Source organism: Pongo abelii, chromosome 11 (assembly GCF_028885655.2).
Source record: "Pongo abelii isolate AG06213 chromosome 11, NHGRI_mPonAbe1-v2.0_pri, whole genome shotgun sequence".
NCBI lineage: Eukaryota > Metazoa > Chordata > Mammalia > Primates > Hominidae > Pongo > Pongo abelii.
In genome coordinates this window covers 64,243,730-64,268,687 of record NC_071996.2, presented here as the reverse complement: position 1 = coordinate 64,268,687, position 24,958 = coordinate 64,243,730, and the positions used below count along the sequence as shown (strand labels likewise).

Genomic DNA, 24,958 nt, shown 5'->3' with positions numbered 1-24,958 from the left:
CTTCTGTTTGAAAATGTAGCTGCTGCTCTGTCCTCTGGCTCACTTTGAAAATTTGTGGTTCTGAAAGCTCAAGATACTATTTTTACGCTTAATATTTGGCTCTGACCTGTGTAGCTATGTTCCTGCTTCTCATTTCCCTTGGTTTGGCCACACTGGTGGAAAGTGGGGCTGGTGGTGTGTTTTTTAAGGTTGGGGGAGGGGTTGCAGTCACACAGACAAGATTCTGATAAGTTCACATTCAGGGTTGTTTTGACTGAAAATTAGAATTTATAATTTTACAAAGTCAGATTTTCCTTTTAGATATGTATTTTTTATTAAACATATTATCTCTTCCCATGAAAATAGAAACATGGCAAATAATATCTAAATATTGTTGGGCACTTAAACATATTTTTATCCAGGCTCAAGCTTAATTTGGAAGAAAATTGTAAACTATATTCTATTTGAATTACTTTACATACAGTAAAGTAATTTTTCCCTGAGAATGAGATCTGAAGTATTAATAGATTAAATCAAAATGAAAGAATTTTTTAAAAAATCAATAATTTATATGAGCCACTCTGAAGAAAGCATTAGAAATGTGTAAAAGCTTATTTCAAAAGGGATCATAATAGAAAAATAATTCAACTTAATTTCAATATAATAAAGGCTGAGATTTTTAAATTGCCTGAAACTGGTACTGAGCTTTTCATTAAGGCAGGTATTGTGTGGGTGGACATTGTGAAAGCCCTGTTTAGAGTGCCACAGTCTTAGAAGGGCATAGTTGGCTAACAAGTGAGCCATTCAGAAATGTACATTGGTTGAAGTCTCACTGTCCTTTTTGTTTTGTAAGAAAACTCTGCTATAATGAAAGATTCCATTTTAAGCCTTCTAATATTTATGACTATTGTCTTCTTGTGAGTCAGGAATATTGTGATGAGTGATTAGTTTGGTTATGTGGAGATATATTCTATTCTTTTAGCATAGCTATAGTGTCATTACATAATAAATACATATTTTGTCATCTAATTAAATAAAACAATCCACACTCCACTGTGCCATAAAAGCATGACAATCAAAGTTCATTTTTCTCCTATTTTCTTCTTCTGACATGATGGATATGCACTGGTAATAAAAATAAATAAAATGTCATTTGCAGTAATATGAATGGCACTCAAACTCACTGTGATTTGTAGTACACTGAGTAGCAGTGTGAACCAAGATGGAGCCACATATATTCTTTGTCACAACTACTCAACTCTACCATTGTAGTGCAAAAGCCGCTATACGCAAAATGTAATCAATGAACATGGCTATGTTCCAATCAAGCTTTATTAATGAACATTAAAGTCTGAATTTCATGTGATTTTATGTCATAATATTATTTTGATCCTTTCCTATCATTTTTAAATGTAAAAATTATTCTTAGCTGAAAGGCCATGCAAATAAAGGTGGCAGGAAAAAATTTGGCCAATAGGCTATTGTTCGCTAATATCCTTGGCATAAGATTTTAGAGGTAAAATATTAGAAAGTAGAGGACCAGCCCTAATTTTTTACGTTTTTTCTTTTCTTTATTTTTAAAACTTTTTCACTTTAGTTGAAAATATTATATTATAATTATGAGATATGCACTTATTATATTTGGCTTTTTAGTCTAAAACTCTTGAAATTACAAGAATTCCAGTTAGAAAACAATTTTACTTATCTTTAAGAGCTCAGGAATGCACTGGGTGAAATGAGAAAAGTAGGAGAATACTGCCATTGATAGAATTATTTTGTATAATAGCTTTGTGCTAGGTGCTTTGCTTATATTATCTTCGAACTTTGGGTCTTGCTGTGGTTTGGAAATGGTTTGTCCCCACCAAAACTCACGTTAAAATTTGATGTGGCAGTGTTGGGAGGTGGAGCCTAGTGGGAGGTGTTCAGTTCATGAGGGTAGATCCCTTATGAATGGCTTGGTGCCCTTCTCATGGTAGTGAGGGAGTTTTCACTCCTGCAGGATGGCATTAGTTCTCATAAAAATGGATTATCTCCCTCAAGAGCAGGTTGTTATAAAGCAAGGATATTTCTTGAGTTTTGCCCTTTCACACATGGTCACTTCCACTTTGGCCTTCCACCATGTAAAGATGATGCACAAAAGCCCTCACCAGAAGCCAAGAAGATGCTGGTGCCATAGTTTTTGGACTTCTCAGCCTACAGGACTGTGACCTGAATCAACTTCTTTTCTTCATTAATTACTTAGGTATTCTGTTATAGCAACACAAAACAAACTAAGACAGGTCTATAGTGTACCATGTGGCCCCAAAAGGAAATAAACTAGTAAGCCAATTCCTTTTGCCCAAATGCAATGAGCAAAAGAATATCAAGATGGGGCATTATTTTCTCTATTAAACTTTTGACTTAAAAGATTTTAATATCTGCTAAAAGCAATATAGTTTTTTTTTAAAGTAAGTAAATTTAATTTGCAGGCCAAAATTTTGTTATTATTTTAACTTTTTCATTAAAGTTATACTTTTATGAATTTCTGAATATCAGATTAAAATGTAATCAGATTTATCTTAGTATATGCAATGTAATTAGAAACTTCTGTATTTATGTGTTAAATGTTTGAATATCTGATGAACATTAATTAGGCACCTAATTACATTATAAATTAAAGTTATTGCATGATCAGTGACGTGTTATCGAAATATATATGAATGGCACTCAATGCAACACATTTTTTAGTACCTATCCAGTTTAAGTAAAAGTGCTGGATCCCAGGGAGAATGCAACAATGTAAAAGATGAAAATTTGTCCCTCAATGAGTTTATAATCGAATAACAAAGACATATACATATGTAAAACAATTATATAAGAAAAGGCATAAACTTTCATAAAGAGAGGTTAAGAGGAGAAAGATAATTATTATTATTATTATCTGGGAAAAGATGATAACTCTTAGAAGGTAACACTAATGGATGGGCAGAATGAGCATTCTATTTTTGTGTAGAGGAAAACACTAGCAAATGAAGGATATGAGAAGGTGTTAATTTGGCATTGGACAATACGGAAAGTTTTTGAACAGAAAGTCTGTAATAATATTCCTAATGTTTTCTACTTCTATGTTCTCAGACTGTAGAAAGTAGCAGAAATTATCTTATAAGCACTTGCTAAAACATGGGAAATAACATTCCCTCTCTCTCTAAGTAGGTTGTCTATATAACAATGATTTGGAAAAGAAATTCCACCTGTATAAACCTAATGCAGGTTATGATGTGTAATGCTAAGAAACAAAGAGATGTAATGAGTAAAACTGTTGGAGTCCTATACCATATGCAAAAATTAACTCAAAATGAATCAAAACCTTAAACCTCAAGACCCAAAACTATAAAGCTCTTAGAAGGAAACTGAGTGTGTCCCCACCCAAATCTCATCTTGTAGCCCTATAAATCCCATATCCTGTGAAACGAATCCAGTGGAAGATGACTGAATCATGGGGGTGGGTCTTTCCTGTGCTGTTCTCGTGATAGTAAATGGGTTTCAGGAGATCTGATGGTTTTAAAAACGGGAGTTTCTCTGCCCAAGCTCTCTCTCTTTTTGCCTGCTGCCATCCATGTAAGATGTGACTTGCTCCTCCTTGCCTTCCGTGATTGTGAGGCCTTCCCAGCCACATAGAACTGTAAGTGCATTAAACCACTTTCTTTTGTAAATTGCCCAATCTCAGGTATGTTTTTATCAGCAGTGTGAAAATGGACTAACACAGAAACATAGGAAAACATTTCATCATATTGAATTTGGCAAAGATTTCCTGGCTATGACATTGAAAGCATAGGCAATAAAAGTAAAATATACAAAATGAACTGTATCAAACTAAAAAATGTCTGTGCATCAAAAGACACAACCAATAGATCTAATAGGCAACATATAGAATAGGAGAAAATATTGACTAATCATATATCTGATAAGAGGTTACTGTCTAGAATATATGAAGACCTCCTACAACTCAATAACAATAAAACAGCCATGTTAACCTAATAATAATTAAAATTTTTTGACCCTATTAAATTTTTTTTAAATTAAAAGTTAATTTTAATTTTTTAAAAAAATTAAAATTAAAATTTTTTTAAATTAAAAATTTGATAGGGTTAAATGTCTATTCAAGTCACTTGCCTATTAAAAAAATAGACAAAGGACTTGAATGGACATTTCTCAAAGTTGATATACAAGTGAGCAACAAGTACATGAAAAGATGCTAAACATCAGTATTAGGGAAATGCAAATCAAAACTACAGTGAGATATCACCTCACATCCATTACCATAACTATGAAAACACACACACACACACACACACACACAACAGAAAATAAGTGTTGGCAAGGATGTGGAGACCCCTTGCGCATTTTTGTTGGGAATGTAAAATGGTGCAGCCACTATGGAAAACAGTATGGCAGTTCCTCAAAAAATTAAAAATAGAATGATCACATGATCCACTATTCCCACTTCTGGGTATATCTTCAAAAGAATTGAAAACAAGATCTCCAAGAGGTATTTGCATGTCTATGTTCACAACCACACTATTCACAATAGTGAAGCAACTCAAAAGTTCTACAGTTGAAAGGACAGGGGAAATGTGGTATATGCAATGAGATGTTATTCAACTTTAAAAAAGGAGAAAATTCTGACTCATGCTACAACGTGACTGAAACTTAAGGACTTTATATACTAAATAAAATATGTCAGTCATGAAAAGACAAATAGTATATATTCCATTTGCATGAAATGTCTAAAGTAGCTAAATTCATAGAAACAGAAGGTAGAATGGTTGTTGACAGGAACTGGGGGCAGAAGAAAAGGGGAGTTATTGTTTGTATAGCAAGTTTCAATTTTGCAAGATGAAAAAATTCTGGATATTGGTTGCATAACAATGTGAATATACTTAACATTACTGAACTGTACACTTGCAATACTGATGAAAATCTGTATGCATCTGAGGGGGGATGGCAGAGTTTCGTCTCAAGTTCTGCTGCTTTTAAAGACCTAAAGTATGCATCAGTGTGGTCACAACAGAAACTTGTCACATCCTAGAGGATGATTGGACTATTTCAAACTCGACTAACTAGTAGCACCAATTTCAGCTAACATTTAAGATAGTAAATCTTATGCTATTCCTATTTGATCTACATAAAAATATTTTCCAATCATTAAGAAAAACAGTCCATTGTTTAACAGCATCTCCTTGATTGGCAATTGATCACTGCATTCAAAATGGCTCAAATTGTAGCACATCAACTTTAGCTATTAAATTTTCTTCTCTTTATGATCATTTAAGTAGTTAATAAATCATACTATTTAAGTGACTTGCTTCATTAATTTACCCTTATGCCTGCAGAGGATACAACAATGTTCATATATGAAAAAAATAAAATATCCATTAAATTTTAAAAAGTGCCATCATTCATTCTGAGAAAAACTGGACAGGACAAAGGTGAACAATGAAGAGAGAACTGAGGTGAATAAGAGTAACTGAAGGGGCACTGGGTTATTTTCACTGAGTCCATATAGAAACTCTCCTCACCTCTCCATGCATCCACCCTGCAGTTTAAGGCTTAGTATAGAGTGGCATTCTCTTTCATGTTGCTTTTTAATCAGATTCACTGAGAAACAGACACCGAAATGTGTCTCTCTTACCAAGACCTCCAACATATTTGCCACTTCCTGGTCATTGGGTTAATATGGTGAAACAATGTGAAGTTCTGGATAACATTCACTCATCCAAATCCTCTTGGACTCTATTATGATAGAAGGTAGGAGAGTTAACATAGCCCTGGAGCAAGACTGTAAATATGTACTGTTGTACTTCCCACAGGAATGGTAACTACCCCTGGTACTCCTTTTTGATAGTAATTGGGAGAAAAATGCATTTTCCAGATCAATAGCTGCATACCATATTCCTGAGGCCATGTTATCCTGCTGTAGCCAAGATCCCACATCTGATATGGCAGCTGCAATTGGTGCTACCAGTTGGGTGAATTTGAAGTGGTCCATTATCATCCTCTAGGATATGACAAGCTTCTGTTGTGGCCACACTGACACATACTTTAGGCCTTTAAAAGCAGCAGAAACTTGAGAACTCTGCCATTCTCCCTCAGATGCAACACTGATTTTCATTTACTATCATGGCCAAATCAAGTAGTTTAGAGTCCCCTAAGCCACTACAATAGTTCTTAACTCCACAAGCTAAATAACCAATGTGGTGCTCCTGCCAACTACCAAGTACATCTATCGGTACTATTCAGGGAACAGGGAAATGATCAATTGGAGGACTGGCTTTCCTAGGAAACAGATTCTGAGATATGTGTTCAGGGAGTTTGTTGAAGAGAACTGTCAGCAATAACAACACTGAAGGATTATGGGAAGCAGAATTTGTTTGGTACAGGGAGAGCTTGAAATTATGGTGCAATTGCAGTAGAGGTCTCAATTGATTCCACATGGAACTCTGATGCTGGGACAGCCCTTCAGAGTTGTCTCATATTGAGGCAAGGGGGCCAGGCTTTTGTAAGCCTTCATTGACTACAGGGTATGTACTCATTGAGTTGTACTCATTCAGTAAACCACAGGGGAGGCAGCTCCCATAGGCAAGAGGCAGCTCCTTTCATCTGAAGGTAATTCTTGGGGAGGAACGCAGGTATAAGCCATCAAGCAGGCAATGCCTCTGGCAACTGAGGAAATAAATACCTCAGCCCTTAAAGGGGAATATTGGTGGTTCACTGTAACATCCACTACTAAGGTTTCCAGATTTAGCAAATAAAAAATAATAAATAAAAATATTGCACGGGATGTACCTATACTAAAAAGTTGTTTATTATTTACCTGAAATTCAAATTTATCTGGGCATCTTACGTTTTATCTGACATGTGTCAAAGGGAAAGTAGAAGAAGGAATTTTAAGGGTATTAATGAATTTCCCATTTTATAATCTTATACTTAGATAGTATTCATCTAACATTGATGTGGGAGGCCAGAAACAGAAATTGCTTAACCTCAAGAATTTTTGCTCTACTCAGAATCCTGAAGTTGTCTAATTACAGAGATTCAATACCCTTCAAGGTTTTTATTGCAGGAAACAGAAGTAGGCTTAGAAAGAACACTCTGGCAGAATTAAGGAGGCTGTATAATGGGAAAGACTCAGTCCACAGTACATAGGAGAGAGAGGGAAGTAGAGCAGTGGCAGTGGGAATGGAAGGGAGAGGAGATGAGTAGAGACACCACTGAGATAGATTGAAAGAAAGTACTGACTGCATGATTTACAAAAATAGGAGGTTAATAGAAGAATCTAGTAAGATAGTTTTCTTTCTATTTTAATAGGAGGAAAAGACATAAAATTGTACAAGATATACGTAAAATAAACAGATTTAGAGAGAGAAAATTATACATTTGATATATCATTTAGCAGAATGTATAATACACATATGAAGAAATTAACTAATATACCAACCTGTTGTTATTGAGAAGGGGATCATTTCCCATTAAATATATTGCACCTGAGACTTTACACATATTTTTAAACATCTGGCATTTCTACAACCTGTACTCAGGATGTTACATTACACCAGTAATTTTATTAAATAAATATATACATGTAACTCCTGAGAAACACTCATTTTCAAATGTAAAATTTTAAGAGTTCATTTTTTTAAATGTGTGTATCTATAATAGCAATTCCCAACTCCATTTTATTTAAAATATTTATTGTGTATTAACTGCCTTAATAAAGAAGCTCTTTAAAAGTGGAGTTTTGTTCTTTTCCTTTAAATTGCAAAAAAGGAGGATACTACAGTTTGAATGTGTCCCCAAAAGGCATGTGTTGGAAATTTAATCCCTGGTGCAACAATTTGTGAGGTGGGGCCTAATGGGAAGTATTTAGGTCATGAGAGCTCCTCTCTCAGGAATGGATGGATTAATGTGGATTATCAAAAGGCTTGAGACTGTGAGTTCAATCTCTCTGCCTGCTCTCATCCTTCCACCCTCCACCATGGGAATGGTACAGCACAAAGGTCCTCACCAGATATGGACCTCCCAATCTTGGACTTCCCAGTCTCTGGAACTGTTAGATATCAATTTCTTTTCTTTATAAATTATCCAGTCTGTGGTATTCTATTACAGTAACACCAAACAGAAGATGAATTACCATTGCCATTATCTCAATAATGCTACCTTTCTCCTTGGTGCTCTCCCACTTACTCATGTGATATTCAGCTGCCAGCTGATTCTTGCTGAAATACAATACCCATCACTTCACTCTTTCACTATTTCCTGACTCTGGCTAATGGATCCAGAACAACTAATAGATCTATTAAATTTTTGTGTGCCTCACAACAGAACCCTCCATAGCATCTTCAAATGCTAGATTGTTTACTAGTATGGGCTGTGTGTAACACAAATATTAGAACGTCAATATAAATCAAATTTTTTTTCCTGTTTTCCTTCAAAATTGCAAAATTCAATGTTAATTTGCATTCTATCGTTAATTTTAATCACCAATGACTTAATCACAGTTATTAGCTTATTGGATTCAATTACCCATAATTGAAATCAGTAAATAGAACAAAATCTGGCTAATCCAATTGTGCTCTACCAATCAGAAATCTCTTTTAGTAAGCATTGCACACTGTTGTCTATATTTCTTAGCTATGCAAAGCAAAGCATATGTAATATATGTAGGTATAACAATTAAAATGATCTTAGTAAATGCTATTTTTCATTAAGTGTTTTCCAATAAAAAGGACCATTCACCATCTTTAAACTCAAGATGATTTTTTCTTGGAATTGAGTATATTTCTAGGCTACCATCTTGCTTTGTTAGTTTTCTTGGTGTGTGTTTAGTAAATATAGGGATAGCTTGTCATAGCATGACACAAATAGGAAGGTAAATATGTTGTTTAAAAAAATGTAATGGCATTTCAAACTCAAAGATAAATTATTTTTATGTTATCCATTACCAGTCTAGATTTTTCAAGGTTTTGCTCCCTTAAATTTATGTAATGAATGTGGATAGCATAGCAAATCAATAGGCCCACCCAGTAAGCATAACCTTCTTAGATCTGAGTATGTTTGTGCAACAAGCAAAATGTCAGGCAAAGAGTTGGTATACTTGTTGAGAGTTGTTTCTAAATATTATAGTAATTCTCCTGTTATGTCAGTGTTGTGACTAAAGATAAGATCCAAGAGCAATTAATTTAATTGTACTATAAATGGTTACATTACAAGGCTTAAAATGAAAAAACCCTTACCTCTCAACTCAATGGTTTATTGGGAGCTCTGTCTGATGACTTGTACTTAAGATCACCTTGCTTTTACTTTTCAATCAAAAGATGACAAATACTATACCTTGTATCTCATTAGTAACAATTTCTCACTAGTAACAATTAGCTAATCCTGTAGGTACATTAAATGTTGGTATAACAATAATTGACAATATTTACACAACTCTTTTGCCAGGTACTACTCTAAGTAATTTTCCCTTAATTCTCATAGAAAAACTATGAAATATCTTCCATTATTATCCTTGCTTTAACAGTTCAGGACCCTGAGGTTCAGAAAAGGTAACTAACTGGCTGAAGTTCCTATGACAAATAAGGGGCAGCACTGGTATTTGAATCCACTGCAGTCTGGTTTCAGAACCCATACAGTTAACCCCTGGGCCATACTACCTCCCCGGTGAATTAGGCATCCTTCTTCCTATTAAAGAGAACACACAAAAATGGTGACTATACCTCTCTCCTTTATATATATATATATATATATATATATATATATATATCCTTTATATATATATATCTCCTTTATATATATATATATTTACTCATATATATATATGAGTAAAATGAGAATTCCAATTGTCCTTACCTCTCTTCCAGTGACAGCCTACTCTGACAACATAGGCTGAGTTAGATGCCCCTCCCCCTCCTGTCCTACATTCACCTCTCACACGCACTTGATATGCTGATCTGTCATCATGTCTCCATTGTAATTACATAAAGCAAGGATTATTGAAAGATTGACACACAGTACAGTGCTTGGAATATAGTAGAGGTTCAATAAATGTCTGTTGGAATATAGTAGAGGTTCAATAAATGTCTGTTGGATGAACTGATGCTTCTCATTTATTTCAGGTCTGCCTATTGACATTCCAAACTGTACCAGAACAATCAGATGTACGCCTCCCCAGTAAGCTACCATTACTCTGACACCAACTTTTGCAATTCTTCACAATGTGACAAACTACATTTATCTGTGAAATACTTTTGGAAAGCACACCAATAGCTATCCCAAGAAAAATGGTCTTACCTTCTAAATCTTCTTTCTCAAAGTGTGTTTTGAGAATAGAACGAGTTCCACCTCTATCCACAACTGCTTCTTCATCATTTCTCTGTTAAATGAGGATAAGGAAGATTAAATGATAACACACACATTATCTTAATTTCAAAAAACAAACCTTGATATAATCTAATATTTCAAGGTTTAATTCAGTCATTTAAATCTAGTTGTTCATGAGTAGTCTATTTGATTATTAAGTGTTGGCTTAAAAAGAAGAGTAAAATAAATTTGACCATATATTTGAAGAAATGTCATCTGGTTTTTTATAACATTGGAGGCAGTCAAACATTCCAGTTGGCACCATTTGTTAGTGAGATGAAAAACAAAAAAAATAGTTATTCTATCAATTTAGTAACATGTATTTTTATCCTTGATAAAGAATTCTTGTTAACAAGATGACATTTTGAACTACGCAAGGAAAATATGAAAATCATTAGTATTAACACCACTAATGCTATGGCAGGGTAAGATAATTCCACTGTCATTAAAAATGGGATTAGGGGATCTAATCTCTTGAAAGCAATTAGTAGCAATTATTAGATAAAAGGCAACTCTAATTACTTTGCTTCAGTATAATGCATTTTATTGAAACTAAACAGTAAATTATGATCATGTGCATTAAACCTTCTAGTGTCTCTCTATATTTTTGCCAATTTAGAATGAGTGGATAGAGACTATGTCTTCTGAGTACTAAACACATGCTCAAAATAATACAGCCACTAATTTGATACTCAAAAAATAATGGGCAGGGGGGCTGAGTATAATCCATTTTGACAATGCAGGAATAGACAAAATACAAAGTTCTGAAAGAAATAAAATGTAAACTATTATATTTCCAACTTTTATCTGGTTGTGTACACCTCTATAAAAATTACCTTAAAAGTGAACACTGAGCACAAAAGGAGAAATAAAAAGATAGACTAAAGGTGAGTGACGCTTCCAAGATCTATTCCTGTTTATTCCGGTATATGACTAGTAGAAAAAAGGTTTTTGTTTCCTCTTTGAAAGCCAGAGAATGCTGAAAAGAAATTTTTTAAAAAATTAAATTTAAAATGTAAAAACATTTTTTTCTTCTATCCATCAACTACATTGGAGCATCAGACATTGGGGACCTGCCTTTCTTCCATTAAGGAAGAAATCTTTTGACAGAGTGCCATAATACGTAGTAGTGAATACAAGAGTCATGGGAATCCAGAAAAGAAAGAAATTACTGTTAATTTAAGAGCATGGACAGAACAGAGGGAGGGGGAGGAAAAAAATTTCAATGCCTCAATCTTGGAGGAATCTTAGAAATAGCACACATGAAGAATTACAGTAAGGAGAAGAGAAATGAAAGAAGAATCAATAATGTCAAACAACATATAGACATTTTTTAAAATGATGCAAAATTATTTTCCAATGTTGTTGAACGTGGACTACATGATCATTGGTAACCTTGTGAGGGGAACATATAAGGGAAATGCGAAAGTCAAAATCTAGTCAAGCAAAACTAATGAGGTGATCTATCATGAAGAAATGAGGAAAGAGGATATAGTTCTTGCCTTGCAAAGCGCTGCTGATTCTCATTAGCTTACCACCCACTGCATATCTTTGCTTTTAGACCTTTGACTAGACTTAAGTTCCAGTGGGCCTTGAAAGGTGAGGTACCAAATGTGACCCACAAGGAGTTGAGCTACATTCCAAATAACTGCAAGATGCTTCCAATTTATACAGACAGAAATACAGGAAACATATGTGGGAATGGATATTAAGGGTGTTGAGGTAATAATGCAAGGAATATAACATTAGCTCAGGCTGACTTTATTGATACGGGCCCACTAAGTAGAGATTCTAGATTTAATGTCGTCGCTCAAGGGGTTAGAAAGGGCTCTAACAGTTTGGTTAGTCGGCTAAAACATGAACCAAAAAATGGGCTATACTAAATGAAGTGGAAATTCCAGAACTGCTTTGTTACACTGTAGAGGAAAGTATATAAAGGCTTAGAAAAACTGAAATGTTAGAGTAGATTTATAATTTAAGGCCTACCCGCCCATACCAGGAGAGTCTAGAAGACGCATCTTTCACCATGACTATGGGAAACGAATTTGTGATAGGAACCCTAGCATCCTTGAAGAGTTTTATGCTCTTTTTCCTCTGTGGGTCAGGAATTACAAGGGAACTGCTGTCATCAAACTGGAATCCTAAAATGGAATTGGATAATTAGATCCCAGGCAGGACAGGGGCCAAAAGACAGCACATAATCACTAAAGATGGGTGTGGTTACCATATAAACAGTAGTAAAAACAGTAATCAGAATAGTCTGATTCGAGACCTATGGTATTGGTTAATTGATCAAGGTGTCACTAGAAGTGAAATAGATGGGAAGTCTACTAAATTCTTATATGATCTGTAGAAGCAAAAAGGGTCAGGTTCTACGTCAGTAAACAAGTCTAACTTGAATCATAAGAAGAGTCACGGTCTTTCTATCAATGTCCGTACTTGAGCCAATTTACAGACCCAGAACCCCTTGAATGAAGGAGAGACCAGATCCACTAGAGAAATGATCTTGCTACACTGCCAAAAACTTGTAGTCTTTCTCACAGCCTTCCCCAAAGAGACCTACCATCTTTCACCAGGATGACTGTGCATTGGGGAAAAGGAAATAATCAGACTTTGGGGGAAATAACTGGACACTGTCTCTGAACTGACACTATTCCGAACAGACTGAAAATGTCACTCTGGCTCACCAGCCAGAGTAGGGACTTATGGATGTCAGGTAGTCAATGAAGTTCTGGCTGAAATCTGTCTCACTGTGGATCCAGTAGGTTTCTGAACACATCTTGTGGTTATTTCCTCAGTTCAAGAATGAATAATTGAAAGAAAAATAGATTATAATTGGGGAGTCTTCAAAATCAGAGTATTTGTTTTCTTTTCAAGTCAGTTAGACCTTTGCCTATCTGAAGGCTAAAGGAAAGGTGTCAATATAGAAGAGACTAAGATGCTAGGAAAGAAGTAAATAAAAATTCCCCCTAGCCCAGGTGCTAAGAAAGAATATGACTCTGATCTAAAGACTAAGCTACTAGCATTAAAGATAGGGACTCGTTTTTTCTAAGGTTTAGGGGAAGATTGGAAGGGTTGTTATATATTCAGAGATATTCTGAACAAAGAAAATGGTAGGTGAGGAACCTTCTACTAGGTGGCCCTGTTTTGGGGGGCAAACTGAGAGGTGATATCTTCTTCCAGTGGTAACAGAGCAAGTAAATGAAGAAATTGAGACATTGAGAAGAATAAAAATTCCAAATCCTTTTCAAGAATGATATTTTGGTTGACATTATCAGGGCCTTTATATGGATAATCAGAACAGATAACTCTTCCCACCAGTTTTAATTTCAGATGACTAAGGCAAAGGATTCTAAGAAAAAAAATCACAATATTTTCTGCTTCCTTTGGATAACACATTAAAAACAATTAAAACCTCCGTAAGAGCAGAGTACAGCAAGTTCCACCATTCTTAGACATTAACAATCTGTTTCCACTTAGCTTTTCTGATTAGTTTACTACTGTCTTAGAAAGGAGTTCAGGGAGTTAGATACTGAACTGGTAAATGAGGTGTGAGGTACATGGTTAACTGTTTTCCTAACTACTTACGAGGATAGCATAAATAGCAGTGTTAAAACACAAGAAGTTATAGTCAGGTGTCTGAAGTAGGGATAAGAACAACTAACACACATTATGTTTTATACCAAATAAAGTTAAAAATGCTCATGTCTGTGAAAAAGCCTGAATATGTATATATATATATACACACGCACATACACACATATATATAAACAAAACACACACACACACATATACATATATATATATATATGCTTCTTAATTCTTTAGCATAACCTTGATAAAGATTTTTGCCTCCATGTTTTACAAATCAGTACTTTCAGGTAAAGGATTATAGATACATTTCAACCAAGGAGGTCAGCTCTCCTGTGCATCACACATAGCAAAATACATAGTGGAAAGATATGTTTTTTAGCCTGTGGTCTTGTATCTTTCTGACAACATATGCTGAGACAGATCAGGGCTAAGTGTTTGCAATCAGAGCTAAAGAAATGCATGAATGGAAAAAAAATTTTTTAAATGAAAATAAAACAGGATTCACAGCCATTGCTTTGCTTTTGGGCAAAGCCATTGCTTTGCTTTTGACTTGGTTAGGAATGCTTGTGATTTTTGTACATTGATTTTGTATCCTAAGACTTTGCTGAAGTTGCTTATCAGCTTAAGGAGATTTTGGGCTGAGACAATGGGGTTTTCTAGATATACAATCATGTCATCTGCAAACAGAGACAATTTGACTTCCTCTTTTCCTAATTGAATACCCTTTATTTCCTTCTCCCGCCTCATTTCCCTGGCCAGAATTTCAAACACTATGTTGAATAGGAGTGGTGAGAGAGGGCATCCCTGTCTTGTGCCAGTTTTCAAAGGAAATGCTTCCAGTTTTTGCCCATTCAGTATGATATTGGCTGTGGGTTTGTCATAGATAGCTCTTATTATTTTGAGATATGTCCCATCAATACCTAATTTATTGAGAGTTTTTAGCATGAAGCGTTGTTGAATTTTGTCAAAGGCCTTTTCTGCATCTATTGAGACAATCATGTGGCTTTTGTCTTTGGTTCCGTTTATATGCTGGATTACATTTATTGATTTGCATATATTGAACCAGCCTTGTATCCCAGGGATGAAGCCCACTTGATCATGGTGGATAATGGTGGATAATAAATTAAAAAAATATTTTATTGAGGATTTTTGCATCAATGTTCATCAAGGATATTGGTCTAAAATTCTCTTTTTTGGTTGTGTCTCTGCCTGGCTTTGGTATCAAGATGATGCTGGCCTCATAAAATGAGTTAGGGAGGATTCCGTCTTTTTCTATTGATTGGAATAGTTTCAGAAGGAATGGTACCAGTTCCTCCGTATAAGCATTCTTATACACCAATAACAGACAAACAGAGAGCCAAATCATGAGTGAACTCCCATTCACAATTGCTTCAAAGAGAATAAAATACCTATGAATCCAACTTACAAGGGACGTGAAGGACCTCTTCAAGGAGAACTACAAACCACTGCTCAATGAAATAAAAGAGGATACAAACAAATGGAAGAACATTCCATGCTCACGGGTAGGAAGAATCAATATCATGACAATGGCCATACTGCCCATGGTAATTTATAGATTCAATGCCATCCCCATCAAGCTACCAATGACTTTCTTCTCAGAATTGGAAAAAACTACTTTAAAGTTCATATGGAACCAAAAAAGAGCCTGCATTGCCAAGTCAATCCTAAGCCAAAAGAACAAAGCTGGAGGCATCACGCTACCTGACTTCAAACTATACTACAAGGCTACAGTAACCAAAACAGCATGGTACTGGTACCAAAACAGAGATGTAGATCAATGGAACAGAACAGAGCCCTCAGAAATAATGCCACATACCTACAACTATCTGATCTTTGACAAACCTGAGAAAAACAAGCAATCAGGAAAGGATTCCCCATTTAATAAATGGTGCTGGGAAAACTGGCTAGCCATATGTAGAAAGCTGAAACTGGATCCCTTCCTTACACCTTGTACAAAAATTAATTCAAGATGGATTAAAGACTTAAATGTTAGACCTAAAACCATAAAAACCCTAGAAGAAAACCTAGGTATTACCATTCAGGACATAGGCAAGGACAAAGACTTCATGTCTAAAACACCAAAAGCAATGGTAACAAAAGCCAAAATTGACAAATGGGATCTAGTTAAACCAAAGAGCTTCTGCACAGCAGAAGAAACTACCATCAGAGTGAACACGCAACCTACAAAATGGGAGAAAATTTTTGCAATCTACTCATCTGACAAAGGGCTAATATCCAGAATCTACAATGAACTCAAACAAATTTACAAGAAAAAAACAAACAACCCCATCAAAAAGTGGGCAAAGGATATGAACAGACACTTCTCAAAAGAAGACATTTATGCAGCCAAAAAACACATGAAAAAATGCTCATCATCACTGGCCATCAGAGAAATGCAAATCAAAACCACAATGAGATACCATCTCACATCAGTTAGAATGGCAATCATTAAAAAGTCAGGAAACAACAGATGCTGGAGAGGATGTGGAGAAATAGGAACACTTTTACACTGTTGGTGGGACTGTAAACTAGTTCAGCCATTGTGGAAGTCAGTGTGGCGATTCCTCAGGGACTAGAACTAGAAATACCATTTGACCCAGCCATCCCGTTACTGGGTATATACCCAAAGGACTATAAATCATGCTGCTATAAAGACACATGCACACGTATGTTTATTGCGACACTATTCACAACAGCAAAGACTTGGAACCAACCCAAATGTCCAACAATGATAGACTGGATTAAGAAAATGTGGCACATATACGCCATAGGATACTATGCAGCCATAAAAAATGATGAGTTCATGTCCTTTGTAGGGACATGGATGAAATTGGAAATCATCATTCTCAGTAAACTATCACAAGGACAAAAAACCAAACACCGCATGTTCTCACTCATAGGTGGGAATTGAACAATGAGAACACATGGACACAGGAAGGGGAACATCACACACTGGGGACTGTTGTGGAGTTGGGGGAGGAGGAAGGGATAGCATTAGGAGATATACCTAATGCTAAATGACGAGTTAATGGGTGCAGCACACCAGCATGGCACATGTATACATATGTAACCAACCTGCACATTGTGCACATGTACCCTAAAACTTAAAAGTATAATAATAATAAAATAAAATAAAATAAAATGACTTGGTTAGAGCAATAAAAGCAATAGAAAAAAACTAAAAATGGGGTATATATAATTTTCCTAAACCAGACAAATACAAGTTGAAGCCTATTAAGACTCTGTTATTGATATATTTACAAAGCAAATTTATTATTTTTCCAAGACATAGTCAAATATATGTCACATTAGGATGAATCTCTGCCCTCTGAGGTGTTATTAGGCAGAATGCCAAAAGCTAAGTCATGTATCCATGTTCAAAGGTCAAAACAAGCACTATTCCACTGTGTCTTACAATGGCAGTCTCTTAAAAACAACTGCAAAATGGAAAGTTTTGTGTAAAAGGCCAGAAGATGTTTTCCCCTAAGCAGTGAAACATTTAATTTTTATTTCAAGAACCTGAAACAATTTTTAATTTATAAAAATAATTTTTCTCTTTATTTATATAAGGCACCTATGCTATCCTCAACCAAAACACAATTCCATTAAATAGTTGGAAAGATACTGAGAGTGAAATTTTACAGCAGAAGTAGAAGTAGAATCTAAATAAGAAATAGTTGATTATTTAATTCCTGTACAAGTTGCAAGTAAAAATGACTGAATTGTAACGTTTATTTGAAAGAAAAATAAGAGAAGCTAGAATATGAATGTAATTCAATGTAAGTGTCTCATTTTGAAGCTTCATATACAGTATGCCTTTTAAATACTCACTGGATGCTTCACAGAAAAATAAAATGTATACTCTTTTAGGCAAAAAAAAAAAAAAAAAATCCCAAGATACAAATTAATACTAATACATGTACTAAAAGTCCTCTACTTTTGTTACAGTTTGAAAGATCATATCAATATTATTCAAAACTTTTTAATAGAGCATTTCCCTTCCTCCTTGTTACCAAGAGCAAGTAAACATGGGGTATGATGAAGGGAATGCAGAGGGACATACAGCACCAGGTGCCAGCCTTTTGGTTACCCCAAACACATAGTAAGATAAATTTTTATTTCATTTTGTACTGAGTTACTCTCTAGATTTATTGAACATCAAACACATTAATGCATCCTAATTTCCACATGTATTTGCTCATTTAGGAGCAAATTTTAGCACTGTGTAAGGAAGAAAACACATAAACATATTGCATTGCCCCTTAATACAATCTACCCTTGCTATACCATCAGGATAAACTTTTTTTTTTTTTTTTTGAGTCTTGCTCTGTCACTCAGGCTGGAGTACATTGGCATGATCTCAGCTCACTGCAACCTCTGCCTCCTGGGTTCCTGGGTTCAACCAATTCTCCTGCCTCAGCGTCCCGAGTAACTGGGCTTAGAGGCATGCGCCACCATGCCCGGCTAATTTTTCCATTTTTAGTAGAAACAGGGTTTCGCCACGTTGGCCAACCTGGTCTTGAACTCCTGACCTCAGGTGATCCGCCTATCTTGGCTTCCCAAAGTGCTAAGATTACAGGCGTGAGCCACCACACCCGGCCCCATTGGATAAACATTTATAAGATAATCGTTTCCAGTAAGTAATATAGGACAGTGTTTTAAAATCTTTTTGGGCATGACCCATAGTGAGAAATACATTTTATATCTCAATATAGTCACATACTTATATATGTGTAAACAAAACAAAAATTTCACAAACCAATACTTACTATTAACAGTGCACCCCAATATTTTCTACTCTATGGTATTCTACTTCATTTGAAAATACTCATCACTATCTATTAAATTTATTTCAAGACTTAATAGGTTTTCACCTGCAAGTTGAAAAGCATTGGTAAAGACTATTGCCCTGGAACAGAGTAACAGTAACTAATCCAACAGAAATCACACCTTAAGTCCACTTACATAGGCTTCTAATCAAATGAACAAACTATAATTCATTACTTTTCAAGTTAATATTTTCCCATTTTAGAAGTGTCAGTTGTGCTAAGTTTAGGAACGGAAGAATTTTTTTATTGTTACATTTTACTAAGCAAATATTAGAGAGCAATAGCAAAAAAAGGTTTCTAGCTCAACTTCCACATCTGAACCAGTGCATTTCCTCACGGAATAGCAGCTAATATGGGCCACCGCATTTCATTGTTACAATGTTCACATAAAAATATCAACAATTTCTTCTGGAATTGTTTGTGAATATCATTAATCTCTTTATGAATATGTTAAAAAAATACATTATGCTGATTTACTATAACTCTTGTCCACTGTCTGAACAAAATATGTTTTTCCCAGTTTTACAAAATATAACTAACAATAACGCCATGAGCTATAAAATTCAAATATTTTATATCCATTTTGTAAGCCTTTTAGTAATTCTTTTTGCATTCTAGAATAAATAGAGGACAAAGTAGTTTATTTTCAATTCTGAATTCTTTCTTCAACTACTTCTAACCCTGTCATTCTACTCTGTTCCTTTCCTCTCCCTATAAATCTCCATTTTCATTGATTTTTTATTTAGCCTTCCACTATTACCACTTGATAATCTCAGCAATTATATTTATATGTTAATATATTCTCCTTTCTTTAAAAAAAGATAGCATGCTAGAAACACTTTCTTGTGTCTTGCTTTTCTTGCTTAACAATATATCCTGGAAATTATTTTACAGTATGTAGAGATCCTTCTTATTCATTTTATAGCTGTATAATACTCCACGGTATGGATGCACCATAATTCAGTCAACCAGTCTCCTATTGACAGGCATTTGAATAGCCACCACTCTTTTACTATTACAATTATTGGCAATGGATAACCTTGTACATATATCACTTTATATTTTTGCCAGTTTATTTTTTGAGATAGATTCCTAGAAGTGGGATTGCCATGTCAAAGATTAGATGAATCTGCCATTCTGCCAGATGGTCCAAATTCTCCTTCATAAGGTTGTATCTCCCTGCTTTATTTATCATATCATTTTTAAAAAGCAACCACCATTTCTGCCTTTTTATTAGCTATTAGGACAGTATGATGTACTAGATATTCTCCATTAACCCTTATAAACCTGCTTAGCACTCTTTTCCTCATGCTCTTTCTTTATAAACTACATCACCAGATTCCTTGCTTTCTACCTTCTGGTTAAGTTCAGCCATGGAGAGACCATGTCAGAGGGTTGGACCGTGGGAGAAGAGAGGCATATCCCCTGTTAGGCCATAGTATGGCAATGGCTGCATTCCTCTCTCATAGACCAAAGCTCTTGTCCTATGACTCCTTTATGGCTATAGCTCTTGCCAATTTTTATTAACTGCTCCCACACCTCATTCCTTTAGGCCTAGGGATAGTACTAGATTCCTGTTGTTGCAGGTCTCCAAGATTTCATGAACCCTAGTTGATTTCCCTTTATCCTGCCCACATCTTTATATGTATTTTTTATTTCTTATATGCCCACACCTTTATAAATAGTCCTTTCATTAAACTTTCTTTATCACCCCTTTTGAGTGACCATGTTTCTTGCTGTGACTCTGACATATACACATGTGTCATGTTTATTTTAATGACTAAAACTCCATGGCTTCAAATTGTGTGAAAATGGACATGTAATTAAGATGGCAACCTACATACATGACTTTGAGTAAGAAACATCTTTCAAAAAAAATACTGCTGAATAAAGGGTAGAGTAGAAAATGGTAGGGAAGAAACTCTGGATCATAAAAAATTGCTCAACAGCATGATTAATTCAAAAAAGTTTAATTTCTGCTCAAAATAAAAAAGAGGGTATAAGAATAAACTTCTGGATGAGAAAATCTTCGCAAGCTACTCATCTGACAAAGGCCTAATATCCAGAATCTACAATGAACTCAAACAAATTTACAAGAAAAAAACAAACAACCCCATCATAAAGTGGGCAAAGGATGTGAACAGACACTTCTCAAAAGAAGACAATTATGCAGCCAAAAGACACATGAAAAAATGCTCACCATCACTGGCCATCAGAGAAATGCAAATCAAAACCACAATGAGATACCATCTCACACCAGTTAGAATGGCAATCATTAAAAAGTCAGGAAACAACAGGTGCTGGAGAGGATGTGGAGAAATAGGAACACTTTTACACTGTTAGTGGGACTGTAAACTAGTCCAACCATTGTGGAAGTCAGTGTGGCGATTCCTCAGGGATCTAGAACTAGAAATACCATTTGACCCAGCCATCCCGTTACTGGGTATATACCCAAAGGACTATAAATCATGTTTCTATAAAGACACACGCACGCGTATGTTTATTGCGGCACTATTCACAATAGCAAAGACTTGGAACTAACCCAAATGTCCAACAATGATAGACTGGATTAAGAAAATGTGGCACATATACACCATGGGATACTATGCAGCCATAAAAAATGATGAGTTCATGTCCTTTGTAGGGACATGGATGAAATTGGAAATCATCATTCTCAGTAAACTATCACAAGGATAAAAAACCAAACACCACATGTTCTCACTCATAGATGGAAATTGAACAATGAGAACACATGGACACAGGAAGGGGAACATCACACTCTGGGGACTGTTGTGGGGTTGGGGGGGAGGGAGGGATAGCATTAGGAGATATACCTAATGCTAAATGGTGAGTTAATGGGTGCAGCACACCAGACCAGCATGGCACATGTATACATATGTAACTAACCTGCACATTGTGCACATGTACCCTGAAACTTAAAGTATAATAATAAGAAGAAGAAGAAGAAGAAGAAGAAGAAGAAAAGAAGTGAAAAAGAATAACTAATAAAATATAAGTATGGAACACTTTCAAAGAAGTTTTCTCATAACTCAAGGAATGTATGGTCTCTCTCAATCTATGGGTTGGTATCTTCATTAATATAAATAAACCATTTTCTAATATTAATTTAAGGAGCAGTAAAAATATATGGACACATATATTTTATAAACATGACCTAAGAGCTAGTTTTTTAAGTGTTTTTTATTTTCAAAGGTTTCAAACTTTTCAATTCTCATTAACGTTAAAATACTTCATAGAAAACAAAGGTTGATTTTACTCATTTCACTATGTTAAAACATGAATTTTCCAAACTTGTAACATCTCACATACCATATTACTTTCACATTCAGATTTAATAATGTTTTTCTACTGTTTCATTAATAATGGATGCAAGATTTTAACTTCTTAGTTTTCTTATTCATCTTATTACTTTTATGTTAAATCACAAAATTAAGAAAATTGAAAATTAGCATTTAGATTTAATGCTAAAATTCAACATACGCATCCATTATTTACCCTAGAGTCATTCCATTTGTTCATTACCATGTAAGTTAAAGTGCAATACAAATATAAAAGACTCAACTGCTTCAGGTTTAATTGTATCATACTGCTTTAAATAGGGCAATAGATATACGAGTATCAGCTCAGAGATTGCTGCGTTACAAGAATTTAAATACTAACTGAACTCAAATCTAAGCATAAGTCAAGCCTAACTTTTAATTTCACCACATATATTATAGTGCCATAAAATTTATTGGAATATTACTTTGAAATTAGGTTTTTAAACTCATATTTATTCTATGACATAGACTATACCATCTCATGATAATACAAGATAAATCTGTTTCATCTACTGCATTAAGTAAATCGTATAAAATATATTTCTTCTAAGTTAGTCCAATAAATCACTCTCTCTTTCCTTACGTATTTTTATTAAAGAAGCATTTAAGTTCCTTTCTGAAGTATCTAATTGGGGTGTTGGCATACCAACCAACCAAATTAGGTTTCATTTATTTACACAAAGCAAATGTGTTGTTTCATCTTTATACATACAAGAAAAAATAGAACTGAGAATAAGAATTGGAGGGTAAAATCCTCTAATGTAGGAATAGTGTTTCATTTACTTCGAAAACTCCACCAATCCAAAATGGAAAGACCAGTTGAGGGACCACACAGTTAGGTCAGGGAGGGTCTGGTCTGTCGAAATGAAATAGCCCAGGGTCAGGTTCAGGGTTCAAAGTTTCAGAGGTGAAAGTCCTCCAATGCTGGAGCTCCTTTTGGTTCAGGATTAAGTTCATCACAACATATAGTGTTATACTTCTGACTGTTGCTGTGACCTAAGGAATACTATCTCTCCTAGTGGGCCTAACATCTACTAGTTAAAGGATAAAAGGTATCTGAGAAGTTAAGAAAAGTTTTAATTAGTCAAAAGTATTTTAAAGGGTAGCAAAGCCTGCATTTTTGCCTACTGGTTTGCTTGTTTTTAATTCTAGATTTGATTCCTGACTTGTTCTTGAGGGTCCTTCTGGAGCCTCCATTCTACCTATGAATCCAATTTTCTACCCAGAACCTGGTATTAACTGCCACTAGATTTCCTTATTGGAACATGGACAGGATATTCCTGTTCATGCCATGTTTACTCTCTTCATGTTAACTTGCTCATAAATGCCTTATCACAAGGCTCCATCTGTCTTGTAGGCCTTCATTTATTTGTCCTGCTGTGTCCTTCCCTGAGCATCTGCCACATACTCCTTGAGTTCGATGCCCAAGTCCTCATTCTTTCTAGCATATCCTAACTCTCTGCTGCCGATTCTCCCATTCTGGAAGGCATCAGAAAGCCAGTGCTATATAGAGACTAAGAGTTTGTATGTGTAGCCACATAACATCTAGATGCAAGTCTTGTTTTAATAAATTTCTAGCTATGTGACTTTGTATATTTTATGTAATCTCTCTGTCTTGAGTGACTTATTAACACATGTAAAATGTATGAATTTGCCTGGCATGTAGTAGTTTTCAATAAATGTTTGTTATTATTTTTTGTATTATTTATATATTGCAGGATTTCCTTCTTTTATATGGCTCAGGAATGTGACTCTGCGTGTGTGCATGTGGTGTGTGTGTGGGGTGTGTGTGTATAGATACATACATATGTATATTATATATATACCACATTCTCTTTATCCACTTATCCATTGATATATTCTTACGTATTTTGGGGCCACAAAAACCGATAGGACATGGTTCCATCCTCAGAGAGATTACAGACTTGATATGAGTGCAGTAATACAATGGTATTATGAAGGAAATACAATAAGCAACACTCAATCATAAAGATTGTTAGTTTTTTCAGATAATGTCAGTAAAGCCTCCATTGAAAGAGACACTTGAGCTGATTTTTAAAAGATAAATGAATCTTTGCTGGGCTGACAAGGGGGAAAAGTGATAGTTTAGTCATAAGTATCAAAACAAGTGCTGAGTTATTTGAAAAAGGGAGAAAGACATGAGCAGGACCCAGAGCAAGACAGATTTCCTGCTAAACTGCCAAGCTAGTGATTTGGTTATCCTTAAAATCTCAATGCCTGGAAAGAAAATTTCTCTCAAACCCTGGGACAGGATTGAAAATCCTGATGTAAAAAAGTAGAACTTTGAGAAATTATATGTATATATGTATTTGTATATAATTCTTAAAATTGCAAATTCCATGGATGGGCAAAACAGTTAACTGGAAACATGATATAAGAATAAGGGAACCAGGAAAAAGATCTAAAGAAATTACATAGAACATAGCACAGAATTAAAAAAACATAAAAAATTCAAAAGAAATAACTAAAGAGATGGAGGTTAACATGAGAAACTGAAATTGTATAAGGTAAGAATGGACAGTGAAGGAGTACTATTTTAAAATAATATGTAAGAACTTTCCAGAATTGATAGAGGACATGAATCCTCAGATTCAAGAATCATAACAAGAAAAGTGAAAGAAAATTCGTGCCCACACACATTATTTGAAACAATAGAATGAGACATTTTTAAAGCATCCAGGAAAAAAGCCACCTACAAAGAAATGACAAAATAACAAAACAGAAGAAACAAGACAATAAAATAATATCTGTATTTTTTTGTTACTCTAGGAAAAA

At 34.9% G+C, this 24,958-nt stretch overlaps 1 protein-coding gene across 8 annotated transcripts in view; it reads right to left on the bottom strand.

The window, feature by feature from the left end:
• The window catches only part of SLC4A10 (solute carrier family 4 member 10), a 365,731-nt gene that overhangs the window by 199,100 nt on the left and 141,673 nt on the right, over positions 1-24,958 (bottom strand). For all 8 annotated transcript variants that reach the window (XM_054549397.2, XM_063712834.1, XM_024243567.3 and 5 more), the window contains one exon: positions 10,309-10,390. Coding sequence is in view for 7 of the 8 variants with exons in the window: in XM_063712834.1 (XP_063568904.1) it covers positions 10,309-10,390 (82 nt within the window). In the remaining variant the exon portion in view is untranslated. The remainder of the gene's footprint in view (positions 1-10,308; positions 10,391-24,958) is intronic.